The sequence below is a fragment of the Macrobrachium nipponense genome, chromosome 5, assembly GCF_015104395.2.
Source record: "Macrobrachium nipponense isolate FS-2020 chromosome 5, ASM1510439v2, whole genome shotgun sequence".
NCBI classification, from domain to species: domain Eukaryota; kingdom Metazoa; phylum Arthropoda; class Malacostraca; order Decapoda; family Palaemonidae; genus Macrobrachium; species Macrobrachium nipponense.
The window spans coordinates 109,967,858-109,982,853 of NC_061107.1; the positions used below are offsets into that span (position 1 = coordinate 109,967,858).

Consider the following 14,996-nt stretch of genomic DNA (forward strand, 5'->3'; position numbering starts at 1 on the left):
ATCCTGCTTCGCCTATGATATGGTAGCAATGTTTGTCCGTCGGACATTGTTCGACCGTGTGGACGCACCTTAACATCACATGTTATGAAGTGTATGAAAATGTAATGAAGAAAAATATTATGAAACATTTAATGAAAAATAATTTGTTTAATATAGGACAACATGGTTTTGTACCTGGAAAGGGACACAACACAAACCCAACTGTTAGTCCACCGTGAGAACATATATAAAAATATAAATGGAAAAGAAACCGATGTGGTTTACCTAGACTTTGCAAAACCTTTTGACAAGGTAGACCATATATTAGTAGCAAGGAAAATTAGAAAACATAATATAGTGGACAAAGTAGGAAGATGGGTAAAATAAATTTTACACAACAGAAAACAGTTAGTGATTGCAAAAGATGAGAAATCAGATGAAGCTAAGGTAATATCAGGTGTGCCACAAGGTATGGTGTTAGCAGCATTGCTGTTTGTTTTTATGATTTCAGACATAGACAGTAATGTGAAGGACTTGGTAGTGAGTAGTTTTGCCAATGATGCAATAATAAGTAGAGAAATACTTGTGATGAAGATAGGAACTCTCTACAAAGAGACCTGAACAAAATATATGAATGGGCAGAGAAAGATTGGAGATAAAGAATGAATGCTATATGCATATAGGGGACCTAATAACAAAACAATCACAAATAGGGAAGCAGTTAAAGACCTTGGTGTGAATGAATAGGAACATGTTATACAAAGGTCAAATAGCAATACTATTGGCAAAATGCAAAGCAAAAATGGGAAAGTCAAGGCACTTCAAAAACAAGAAAAGCCAAACACATGATTATGCTATATAAAATGTATGTATGTACTACATAGTCCACTTGAATATTGCAATATGATATGGTACCCACTATCAAAAGGATATTGCACCAATAGAGTGTACAAAGTTCCTTTACAGCTAGAATAGCTGAAGTTAAGGATCTTGACTACTGGGAAAGACTACAATTTTTAAAATTATATAGTCTAGAAAGGAGAGAAGAACGCTACATGATAATACAGGCATGGAAACAGATAGAAGGAATTGGCAAAAACATCATGGAGCTAAAAATAACAGAAAGAGCAAGCAGAGGTAGATTAATAGTGCCCAAAACTATACCAAGAAAACTAAGGAAAGCACATAGGACATTAATCCACTAAGCACCAGCATTGACAATGCAAAGTCTATTCAATGCGTTGCCAGCTCATTTGAGGAACATATCAGGAGTGAGCGTAGATATGTTTAAAAATAAACTTGAAAAATATCTATGCTGCGTCCCAGACCATCCAAGATTGGAAGATGCAAAATTAAAAAGAAGATACATTAGCAATTATCTGGTAGACATTAGAGGGGTCTCACACTGAGGGCCCTGGGGAACTGAACGAGCTGTAAGGTCTGCTCTCTCAAGTCTACGGGCTGCACCAGCACCGTTTCGGGGAAGGCGCCCCACCCCCTCCGGTGCCTTTGGTGCCCTTTGTTGCTTGAAACCCCATTATAAACCATTTTAGGAGGTCCCCACCATAACCATGACAAGTTTCATGCCCATCGGACCAGCAGTTTGGCCGTGATTGAATGACAGACGGACGGACAGACATAACGTCCATTATGGTTAGATTAGTTCCTCACTAGATGAGTGGGTTCAGTGATCAGCTATCAATCTGGTAGCTAGAGATCGCTTTCCGCTGCTGCTCCCAGAAAGTTTTACCATAGCCCACTTTCCCAAATGGGATGTAGACCATCTTTTATAATTGTTTCCCAGCCAGAGTTTACATCCAGGAGATCGTGGACTTGGCAAGTAACGCAATACAGTCTTTCTTTACACTATGAAGGCATTGAATCTATTTTGTGATTGTTAGTTTTTGGGTTTCTGGTTGAAATCCATTACTCCTCAGCTCTGACAAGAGATGTGAGAGCTTTGCTTACTTTTCTCAGGGACCCTTCTGGTGTTCCAGATGAGAGATTTCTATGGCTGATGTAAGCCACAGATATTACTTAAGTAGGACTCAACCTCCTAGGCTAGAGTATCAACTCATCTTAGTACCAGTAGACATAAATTGTGGATGGCTAAGAACACCCTTTTCTTTCTGGCTTTGTAGTGTATCAAATGAGCTGAGAACATTTTGGCAAGTAGGCTGTCACATGGTTGGGAAAAAATGGATGGACTCAAGGGCCATGGGAGCATCCCTGGCATTTCAGAGAACTTTTTGGTAATTTTTTTACAATTTTTTAAATAAGGTAATTCATCTGATCAGAAGTGATCAGCATTGGATAATTTTGAATTTGCAAATGAGTAATGAATAATATAGCATATACTGTGCGGGGAAAGTGTAGTGGTTCTGTATAAATTAATGAATAATCATGTTCACATCTTCCTTTTTATGATGACAGGTCTAAAGTTAGCAGTGAGCACCTGAAAAAGAGTGATTCCTCATATATTTAGATATGCTGAAAATGGGATGGATAATTTGTTTCTACTTTTGTGGCAAAAATTAAGCTATGTTTTTTAAGGATTAAGAAAACTGCCATCTAAAATATGTACTATAAAAGCATGTAAAACATAAATGATTTTTTGTTTTTCAGATGTATGGAGAAACTAGACAGACACGGTCACGCCCGAGAGAAAGGCTATTTTATCAGCTGCCACATCGTTTAGCCTTTTCTTTAGCTCAGGTGGCTCCTCAGTCAGCTTTAGCTGCAGGGTAGGTTGATCCTAAGATTGGCTTTTGCTGCTATTAAAGATTATGCACCAAGGTTTTGAAGGTAACTAATATATATACTGTGGACCCCCCATATTCACGTACTCAAGATTCGCAGACTCGGCTATTCGCAAGATCATATCTACTCATTATTCGCAGAAAGTTCACCTATTCACAGTATTTTTCACAGTGAAATATTAACTAATTACTGAATTTTCATATCAGTTTCTAGCAAACTGGGCTCTCTTAGAAAGGGACAATACGTACATCATGCAAATGGCTGACAATCAATTATTATTGTTCTCTGGCCTGTCATTCCAGGCCGAGAATGAGAATTCTTTAAGAATCAAATCTTCTAAGTATCTTTTAAGTAAACTAAATTTAGCAGACAAAACATTATGCCCAGTTCAAGCTCTTGAGGTTTACCTAGAGGTCACGGCAAGCATTCCAGAAGGTCTGTTTTTTCCTATACTCTAACAACACCACTGCCATGAACTCATAGGTGCTACAGCAGCAAACCATGGGTTGTCCTAACACTCACATATGTAACTATTGCTGAGGAAGGTTTGACAAGACTACTGAAAACATACCCAGCATGCATAGGTAAATCATACCCAGCATGCTTAGGTAAATCACCACAGTACTTCACCCTAAAAACATAGGTTCACACTTACTTTCTTGTCTTTGCTACCAAACCTTAAGGTATTTTTGATAAAGAATGGGGCCTTTAAACTTGTGGCTTGACCCTCGACCAGAAATGTTTTTGGGTGGTTGGGATTAAAATTCAACCGCTTTTTGTCACCTGAGAATTTCGCGAGATCTTATCTGCTCATTATTCATGGAAAATTCACCTAGTCACTATTTTTCACGGAGAAATATTAGCTAATTACTGAATTTTCATATTAGTTTTTAGCAAACTGGGCTCTCCTAGAAAGGGACTCTCCTAGAAAGGGACGATGATACATCATGTCACCTGTCAATTTCTTTGTAAAGTTCCTTGAGGGGGAGATAGTGACCACACTATTAACCCTTAATGGACACATTGATCCTCAGGAGTAGTAATAACAGGTTGGGGTGGTAGACGGATTGTTTCTGTAGATAAACTATACTATTATGCACCATTGTTTTGGAAAGAACCAGGTAGGGAAAGAGAAGCCAATACGTACTTTTATAGCCCATAAATTCACTAATGGCAACTTTTACACTGGCCAAAATCACGAGTGTGGGCGTTTCAGGACTTCAGTTGTACTACTTGTGACTTGAGGAGAGAATGTTCTGCGTCTCTCTCTCACATGATGTCTTTTTGTAAATTTGCTCATAAATATACCAAGGGGTTGCTGTTGTTCGTTGTTCTTGTCTTTTACAATAGTATGTCAGTTGTAAATATAATTTATCAAAGAAAAGTGTAAAGAAATATTAGAAAAAACATGTAAACAAAAAAGTTACTGAATCTTTGTTCTTGGTAAATTTAGGTGTAAATAATTTTTAACAAATATACTAAGAATTTTTTACTGCTTTTATTTCTTATCTGTGTTGATATTGTGTGAGTAGTAATTATAATTTTCTAAATAAAATTAATTTATTTATTAGAAAAACCATATAAGTTAGTAAAATTTACTAATGTCTTGCAAAAGAGGCCCCACATCGGATTATAAATAGTAGTAATTTTCAATTTCTCGTAGAAGGTAGGGAACCTTTTTTAGAATTTCTTTTCTTTCACCATGTACATTTGTATATCTTCCTCTTTCCATTGATGTGTTTTTTTGTAAATTAACTGACCTCAAAGTTTACCCAGCCTGAGGAGCTGCATATCAATATATTTTCCTGTCTAGTAAGGGTTAAAAAAAAAATGTATTGACAAAGGAAAGACCTACTTTTGGTAGTCGCTGTCGAGTCCTCAAAACCCTCCCACTGCCCTCATGAAAAGACAAGGGATTTGGGTAAGGGATCATCCTGCATTGACCAACAGAAAGTAATGGCTTCTTGGCCTGTTTGCTGAGGATAAGAGAAAGTGCCCTCTTTTCCTGAGTCTATTTATACTCTATTATGTGTGATTATGTTTATCATTACGACAATATCTTGCCACAAGACCAGCTAAAAGAGAATTCTTTGATATTAGTCTGGTCACCATGGAGCTCTGGATAGACCATGGAAAAGGTAACTCCTTTGAGGACTCATCAGCGACTAACAAAAATAGTCAAGGAGGTTGTTACGAGCTGTTATTGGCTATTTCAGTCCCTCCAGCCAATAGCATATAGTCATGGAGAGAGGGTGTGGGTGAATCACAAGCTAAAAAAAACAAAAGTGAGCAAGACCCCCACATTTATTTGAAATGATCCTGCTCCCAAAATTACCATCAGCCACACTTTCCCCTTTGTTACTTTTAAGTGTAGGACAGTTGGTTCAACAAAAACTACAGACAATTTCACTCTCATACTTACCATTTATGACTGTCTTCAAGGCAAGAAGCTGTGCTGTCCGCTGGATAAGGTCATCAAGGCACAACCACCGCCGAGAATCACAACTCAAAACAACCAACTGAGTACTACAACCATACAATAACTTAACAACACAACAAATCACTGCAGACAAACACCAACAACATCAAAACAACAACCTCACAAGTCCATATACAACCACTCACAAACAGCACCAAGAAATCACAATTGCTCATCAACAACAACAACACCCAACAACTCACAAAGACAATAACTCATTTGCAAATCAACAGAAACTCACAAGGTCAACAACCTTCCAACACACAAGCACAACAAATTCAGCAACACAGGCACAACTACTCTAAGCATACAACAATATCAACAGCAAAACAAACAACAATTCAATCCAGAAATACAACACAACTAATCATTAACACTATCCAAGACTGCGTCAAATACAACTGTCCAGTACAGACACTGATTAAAGACACCTGCAACAGTGCCAGCAGACAACCCCAAAACGATCACCCAACAAGCAAACCATCACTAACTATCCACCCACCAGTCACTCTCTCTCTCTCTCTCTCTCTCTCTCACTTCAGAAAAACCACATATGCACTTACACAATTCCATACAGCAACACCAAATACGAATATGACACATCAGACTCACAAAAACATTAAAAGTCAATTATTCCTGACAACTACAAACAACCCAATGACGCTCTCTCTCTCTCTCTCTCTCTCTCTCTCTCTCTCTCTCTCTCTCTCTCTCTCTCTCTCTCTCTCTCTCTCTCTCTCTCATCGAAGACGTTGTCAAATGTAACTTAACATATCACTCCTCCATATTACCTTCCCCTTTACATTTGAAGTGTCTCTTTACACTCACAACACCCACACTAAATTGCCTTTCGCAACACCCAAAGATAGTCGGATGGAAGCCCCCTGGATCTTGTTTGAGGACCCTCATACACTCTCTCAGTTACATCGCCATTCACTTCTTCCAAACCACTTTAATTCAGATTCCCATTATCACCCTCACTACTATCCTCCCAAATCTCATAGACTACCTCATCTACACCTTGTAGCTCTTGAACCAGTATCTCCCTTATTTCTGCTGCCAAACCACTCAGTTCATCCAAACTTCTATCAAACTCTTACAAAGCTTCACCCATACTACCCACCACTTCCTTACTACTGTTTCTTTCCCACTGAAATCTCACTTATCTCCGTCAATTCAAACCCACACACACTATGAGTATCATTCATTCCCTCAAAGTAATCCTTATTACATGCCTTATCAACCATTCGTACTCTTAATACTAACACCCTTATCATGCAGTTCACACTTCTTCCTTCTATCCCCTTTCTCTGCACTCTTCCACTTTCTTCCATACTTTACCAACACTAACTGTCGATCTCCCAGACCCATTTGTTCACTGACACTTGGCTCATACTAATTTTCAACCTCTCACTCATCCGTACCCAACCCAACTGAGTCCCCTTAACACCTAGTTTCCCAAATTCCCAGCCTGACTCATCCTCTTTTGCCTACACACACTTGCTACATGACCTTCCATTCCACATTCAGCACACTTCGCACACTGTTCTTTACACATCCTAGCATTATGCCCATTCTTTCCACAATTGTTGCAAACCACATTTATACGGGTACCCTGACATCCACTAGTTATATGCCCAACCTGTCCACACCTGTCCACACCTGTAACATTTAATAACCTTATCTTTATTACAGTCACTGACCAAATGGCCTGTTTGCCCACACCCGAAGCATGCTCCTAACGCCCACCGACACTCATTCTTCTTGTGTCCTGGCTTTCCACATCTATAACACTTCTGCTCTCGCTCTCAGCTAACTGACCCTAACCTTCCGACACTTGCACTTTTATCTCTCTTAGGTTTCACCACTTACATTACCTGATCTAATGCTCCTGTCAACCACTCACTCTGCCATTCGCCTCTGCCCTTGTAAAACTGCCTAAAACTGCCTCCCTATAGCTCTTAAACTCAGGGCATACCCTCATTTTCTTCAGTCCTGACGCTGACACTTCTGCTCTCTTTCTTACACCTGTCTAGCTCGTAATCCCTAGCTATCTCTAAAATATCATTCCACGTTAACCTCTCATTCGTCCATCATCTCATTTTCTCCTTACGTTTCAGCTTTATAAACTCATACACACTTTCAGGCACAGTTGCTAACAACTTCCTCACTAACTCCTTACACTCATTTATTCCCTCGTATCCAAACATTTTCCTAGCTAACGTTTCTAACCTGCACACATACACTGACAATGGCTCACCAACATTCATTCTTGCCTCTTCAAATCATGCTTTCTCCTATATCTAATGCTACTCTTTATCCATTTTGCCTGTTCCACAATCCTGGCTTTCACACTCATACGGCACATTCCCTACACTCATAATTACCCCATACATACTCAACAAAAATCCTGTCAAAAAGCTATCTAATTCTCTTGTTATCCCCATACTTAGCCACACAGTACTTCTCATACTATCTAAAAAAGTCCCCTCCATCCCTACTACCGTATTCCTCATACTTCTCACATCAGGGTACCTCTCATATACACCATCTTTCGCACTTCCTGCTCACTCTCTCACTCACTTTCGCCACTTCCATTCAGACCTTTCTTACCCTCTTCCGAATACGAATCTACTTCCATACTCACATCCATACTTTTAGTCATACTGTTCTTACCCTTCTTCCTACCTACCAATTCCCACTTACTACTATCTAAATCACACTCATCCTGTACCTTACTCTCAACTCTATTCTCCTCTTCATTCATTCTCTTCTTATCTTACCCACCATCCTTACTAATCTTCATCCCTTTAGCCCTTTCTTTACTCTCAGCTCCCTTCTTACCCTTCTGCTCTGATCTATCCCTATTCTGTACCTTCTCTTTCTTCTCCTCATTTACCACAACCATATCACTTTCCTCACTCACACTTTCATCCACTTGTTCTTTCACTTTCTGAATCGCTCCTGGCCCGTCACAAAACCCAGGAGACCTAGCTCTGACAGCTCCCTCTCCAAAAAACCCTTTCATCATTTCGTTCATCATCTCTTGTTACTCATCATAGATCCCAACTTTTCATCCATCTTTTCTACCTTCCGCTGCTTGGCCTCTTTCACTTCCCCTTTCATTCCTTTTTCTGCACCCCTCATCATTCCTCTAAACTCTTGTAACTCCCTCTCATTCTTCTCACACTCAAGCCTCAACCTCTCATTCTCCACTTTTCCTATCACTCATACACATGATGCACCACTGCCACTCTAGCAGTCCCTGTTTGGACACCTAAAATTAATGTAGTGGAATCACAAGGTAAAAAAGAAAAAAAGCGAGCAATACCCCCCCACATTTACTTTAAACAATCTGGCTGCCAAAATTACCCTCGGCCACACTTTCTCCTTTACGTTACTTTTAAGTGCAGGACAGTTCAACGAAAACTACAGACAACAATTTCACACACTCACACTTATCATTTATGACTGTCTTCAAGGCAAGGAGCTGTAATGCCCACTGGATAAGGTCGTCAAGATACAACCACCGCCGAGAATCGCTACACAAAACAACTAACCGAGTACTACAACCATACAATAACTTAACAACACAACAAATCACTGCACAGACGAACACCAACAACATCAAAACAACAACCTCAAAAGTCTATATACAACCACTCACAAACACCAAGAAATCACAATAGGTCACCAACAACTCACAACTACAACAACTCAAATACAACTCAACAGAAACTCACAAGCTAAACAACCTTCCTACACACAGCACAACAAATTCAATAACACAGGGACAACAACTTTAAGCATATGATATCAACAGCAAATCAAACACCAGTTCAATCCAGAAACACAACACAACTGACCATTAAAAATATCCAAGACCGCTGCCAAAAACAACTGTCCAGTTCAGACACTGATCCAAGACTGACCCGCAACCGCACCAGTAGACAACCCCAAAACGATCGCCTGACAAGCAAACCATCACTAACTATTCACCCACCACTTACGCTCTTTCTCTCTCTCTCTCTCGACAGCTCGCTCGCTCACACTTCAGAAGAACACATACTGCACGCACTTACACACTACCATACAGCAACACCAAACACAAACATGATACGTCATACACACAAAAACATTTAAACTCTCAGTTATTCCTGACAACTACAAACAACCCATCGATGCTCTCTCTCTCTCTCTCTCTCTCTCTCTCTCTCTCTCTCTCTCTCTCTCTCACAACCTTTGAAGACGTCAAATGTAATTACCATATCACTCCTCCATAAGGGGGTTGCTATGAGCTCTGTTATTGGCCACTTCCAATTTTTTAGCCAATAGCGTGTCATCGTGGAGCCTAAATGAAATCAATAAAAGAATTGTATCACAACCGATGATGGAATTTTAGTATATTTTTATGTTGATACAGTAATCTATATTTCATTAAAGGATACTACGTATATGCAGTACAGAGAGAGATATGGACGGTTGGCCTTAAATCTCAAAAGAGTGAAATTACTCTTGGATTACAGTGGGCATCTCATATTCTTGGGGGATGCCTACCAAACCCATCACGAATAGCTAGAGTCTGCAAATACTTAGAACCCCTATAAAAGCATTTAAAACTGCATATTTTGGTATTTTAAAATCAGGAAAACCCCAATAAAAATGCTTATACCAATTTTTTTTTTTTAATATTATTAACACAAAAAGTGTATTTAATCCATGAATATGTGATTGTTCCTACACGATATATGTACAAACCCTTAGTCCTTTACATAAGGAATTACTTTCAGCGTAGGCTGGAATATGGCCGTTAGATTCTTGAACAAGGTGGTTAGGCAGAAACTACCATCTGGTAGGAGGGTAGGAATGCCTGCCCAGATATAAACAGTCCACTTTGCTTTCGGCCATCTTCCGATGAAGACGTATGTTTGCGAGCTCTTGCTGACTAGCCGTTAATTACAATTTTCCCAGTGGGATCTTCTATATGTTATTTTGAATGAATAGTATGTATAATGTGTTTGTTATTAATAATTACTTGACTTAATCAATATACAAACCCACTTTGTTCCTACACGATATACAAACCCTCGGTCCTTTACATAAGGAATTAATTTCAGCGTAGGCTGGAATACGGCCTTAAATTCTTGAACAAGGTGGTTAGGCTATTCTTCAGGTGACAAGATTGATGTCGTCGTTCCTCGGGACAAGGCATCTGATGGAGATAGGAGAGGTCCTCTGTGTAGTCCTCTTTGTGAGATGTGATCACAGAGAAGATAGATGCCTAGCAAGACGTGGCAAGCTCTTGCCAGGATTTACTGCATTTAACTCCGGTCAACTTTCGCCCGCGTTCATGCGAACGAAAATGGTTGTAGGAAATGAATGCTTTGTCCAACAGAGTGAGAACATCACAAGTTCAGAGAAGAGCGGGCAAAAACAGTCAGTCCTCCTCTCTTTTTCCTTTACTTCCTCTCTTTTTCTTTACTTCCTGGTTATACCGGAATGAACAAGGAAATAAGAGGAATTCTATGGAGTCTTCTTCTCAGAGTTCGAACCAGAGAGAGTATGTTTTGGTTCAGTCTTATGATCTTACCGAACATACGTCAATCTGTTCAGGATGGATAGCACTGAGAGGTTTGAACGCCTCTTCAGTGCTACTGTTTTGGGAACAGCCTGTTCGGTTTGGACTAGTCGTCTTCGGTATCCTGTTATCACCGTAGAAGTCTCTTTTCTGGAGTACTTCACCTTCGCTCTCTTCATTAGAGAATGAAGGACGTCTGCTTCCAGTCCTTATTCTTGTCCCTTAAATGAAGATGAATTAGGCTGCAGTGCAATTTACAGGAACCTACAAATATACTAGTATATTTCTCTCACGGCATGCTTCTGTTATCAGTTGCATGTCCAAGTAGTATCTGTAAGTTAAACTACATATCTGTAAGTTAACTCTTCTGGTATGTGACCTAGACGAACAATACCTTCTCTTAATTAACCTGAAACTCAGGACAGCCTTTTGGGCCTCCCAAGAGTTACCAGTTTTGATTTTGTGGTATTGTTTCCCAACAACACCGCAGCATTTGCATTATCACCGAACAGGAGGGATTTATTCACTCCCATTTCAGTTAAAATACAGATGCTCAAGTGTATCCTTTTTGCACTCGATGGTCGTAGCCGAATGCATTTCTTCATGGAATGCACTACCAGGCAACTCTGTATAACGAGTAGAGCGGGTGGTATATGGCTCTGCCTTGGTACTGCTCACTACTGCTCACTCTCCAAGATTCTTTTTGGTTTGGTATTTTTTCTCCTCTGTCAAGGATTAACTTCCAATTTGAATATCTGTGCCCGGCAATCACAGACGTAGGTCTCTGGTTGGGTCGGAATTATCGCATAATGCCCATCTCTCCTGCACCACATCTGCCATTGCGAGGATTTTCAGACAGAGATATATCTCATTAGACTCGTTTTCATCTTTCTGTTTATCCCATGGTATAACAGAAGTCTGTAGCCTAGTCTTCTGTTCCATCACACCTGCCTCATCGGCCGTTGCAATGACTCAGAATGATTTTCTTCAGATAATTTGAGTTTTGTCTTCTGATATACATTTCTTAATTCTTAGGGTGTTCAAATATTCATTGTTCACCCCAAATTGTAAATGAATAACGGAAGACTTCGCCTGTTCCCCACTGACTAGCTCTGCTTCCAAAGTAAATAGAAACTTCCTCTCTGATATAACCCACAAGAAGTGGTTCTTCAGGTAGTACAATCCCTGTGTTTTCATTACTAAAAGACTCTCCACCTTCATTGCAAGCTCTGACTCTCGCCGAGCAGCAATGAAATGGTGGAATAACCTTGTCAATCCTCTGTAAAACAACTGGTTGGTGTCGTCAACGGGACTTTTTCTATGATCAGAATCTTGAGAGTTTACTTCTCACGATTCAACTGTGAAGATGTAGATCCACATTCACCTTAGTAATTCACTAGTAATATAGTATTGTTTCTCCTTGGTTGAGATTCAACTACTGATGAGAAACTTCTGCCTTGCCATCACAGGGAGCTCGGTCTCTAGAAGGCACTTGACTTCGTCTAATGTGCACATGCCTCGCAAGAATCATCTCATCTCATCTCTCAACATTGTTGGCGAACAAGACAAATGATTTTTATGGTTGTTCTCAGCACAACTTTTCAAAAGGTGGGTGTCACATTGTAACTATGTCTTGGATGTGTGGCAGCGCAATCAGTCTGTATCTGTTGTCGAGTCCGAGTCTTTCGTGATCTCCTGCACTGTGGACTTTGTATTGGTTGATCCAGATCAGTCATTATTTTGTCCTATTGGTGTGTACTGTACCTAAGAAGGATTGACACCCTTCATTGAGTGTCGGTGCCTTTATCCACTGCAGACTGCCAATGCAGAAGTGTTCAATGACACGTCTTTCTCTGAATCTTATGAGATTGTGAGAGACTTCTTTGCAGTTGGATACTTTCAGTGGCATTTCACCACTCCAAAGAATATGTGGGATCGGATGATAGATGAGGTCTCATTGTAACAATCTTTATATCTTTCTTTCTTTAGGTCTGCCCTCAAGTCCTTCAAACCTCTTTTCCTTGGACTTGGACCGGTGGTGGATGCTTATAGGTTGTGTTTGCTTGCCCAGCTCCTTCAAGAGGACAAGTTGCATCTTGCCTATGATGTGCGGTTCTAGAGGTAAAAAGGATGCGAGAGTGACTGCCCTCTCCACCTTCCCCTCTTCATCCTTCTATTCCTCTTCCTTCAGGTTGAGGATAGGACTCAAACTTACACTGGCTGGTCGGGCGATTGATGCGGTAAGCTTACACATCAAGCTTCTTTTCTATTTTTCTTATTAGAATCATAGAAGCAATCCCGCTCCTTCTTCTAGCAAGGGGAGGAAGGAGACTGGCAATAATGCAAACCCTTCCCAGAACTTTGCATTAATGCCTCTTGACTCTAAAATATTCTTCCCAGCCCATTTTTGGATGAATTACTATTCCTCACTCATTTTGAAAAGGCCCAGAAGTCTGACTCTTGATCATGCAGCTCCTATACTCCGATCAAATTGTCAGAGGCGGGGCACTCCTCCTCACTCATACGACCAGGAGGAATAGCCAAGGTGTGCAAACTCCAGTTTTAGAGGCTCACTCACATTCCTCCCACCAATCAGTGAGTCTTCGTTATGTAAGGACCGACGGTTTGTATATCGTGTTGGAACAAATCACAATTTTTGAAAGTATGTAAATTATATTTTTCCTAATTATTCAAACCTCGGCAAATCATTTAGACAACATTCGGTTCTTTGATAAGAACTAGTTTTTGTGTTTTGCTTTTTTTTTTTGTATTTTCTTTAAATCTTTTCCTTGATGACCGTCAGGTCTTTGTGTTTTCAGATATGTCAGATACAGGTTCAGCTAACTTTAGGTATTGCACTAGAGGTTGCAAAACTAACTAAGTAATTGTATGATAATCACACTTTATGTACTAAGTGTAGAGGACAAGTATGTTCATTTGATAATAAATGTAATGAAAATGATGGTTGGGAAGGAAGGAAGTAGAAGAGTTTGGAGTCTCATTTAAAGAAATTAGAGAGAGACAGGAAGAGAAAAGCTTTGATTATGGCTAATTCAAAATCAGCTTATCAGGGTTCTTCTGAATTGAATTCAGATTTGAATAATCCTGTTATTTCCTTACCTCCCACTCCCACTTCTCTTGTTATGCCACCTTCTCCAGTTTCAGGTTCCCACACTTCCGATCCCAACTCCATCACCAGTCTAGAAGAAAAGATTGATAAAGTGTTTTGCTCTGTAGTACAGACTATAGAGCAGCTTGGGGCATCTGTGATGGTCCTAATAAACAAGGCAAAAAGTGATAGTGTTGTGTCAGTGGAGGAGGTGGCTGTTTGTCCCACCGATGCTCCTAGGCAAAGGTCACTGTCACTCCCCAGTGCAGGGAAGGAGTCAAACTGGTAACCCAAGGGAGGTCGGTGGGGTCTGCCCACGAGCAGTCGCCCCCTTAGTTCAACCTGTTGATGCTTCCCAGATTGAAAAAGAGAGCTGTTGGAAAGGTCCCTCCTTGGATGTGCATAACTCGTCGAGTTCGGATGACTCCTCTCCACGACGCCAGTGCCATTCGGGGAGCAAATCTTGGCCGTTGAAGAGAGGCGCTTGGGATGCAGCTCCAGTGATGCCTACTAAGAAGCACAGAGCCTTTTTCTTCAGACTGCCTCTTCGAAGTTGACGCTTCATTGATACCCAAGCCTCGTTGTCACTCTTCTGCTCCTCTTCGAGCTCCTGTATCTGTCGTGTAGGTGCACCCATCAAAAACATAGTCAAGCGCTCATTGGCGCCTGAGCTCCCTGTAGCACATCAGTTAGCACCTGGTTGCGTCGCGCAGGAGCATCCATCAACTCCCTCAGCTCCCACTGTTGCTCCTGCTGCTGTTGAGACAGTAGATCACAGTAGATCCCATTCAGTCGAAGCTCGACAGTATTCTGCTTTTACTGAATAAGCTGCTTGCTTCAGTTCAAGCTCCTATGACTCTGTTAGCGCCCGGGATGGTCCATCAAGCGCCCACAACAGTTCAGTGCCACAATCTCTGATAGGGGCTGTTTCAACACAAACACAAGTTGACGTGGCCACACCTCAGCTCATGCAGATGTAGCTCTTTCTCCTATTTCATCTGAAGATGAAGCTACAGAGGATCAAGAGGCTCCCTCTTCAGCATATGTGGCTCTAATGAAGTTCTTGCTCACCACATATCCGTCTTTTTTCT

The 14,996-nt window shown here is 40.6% G+C and overlaps 1 protein-coding gene across 1 annotated transcript in view; it reads left to right on the forward strand.

Moving 5' to 3' along the window:
• Positions 1 to 14,996, forward strand: part of LOC135215584 (uncharacterized) — a 237,011-nt gene that overhangs the window by 10,439 nt on the left and 211,576 nt on the right. Inside the window, exon 2 of the mRNA XM_064250453.1 lies at positions 2,605 to 2,723. Within this exon, the coding sequence (XP_064106523.1) occupies positions 2,605 to 2,723 (119 nt within the window). The remainder of the gene's footprint in view (positions 1 to 2,604; positions 2,724 to 14,996) is intronic.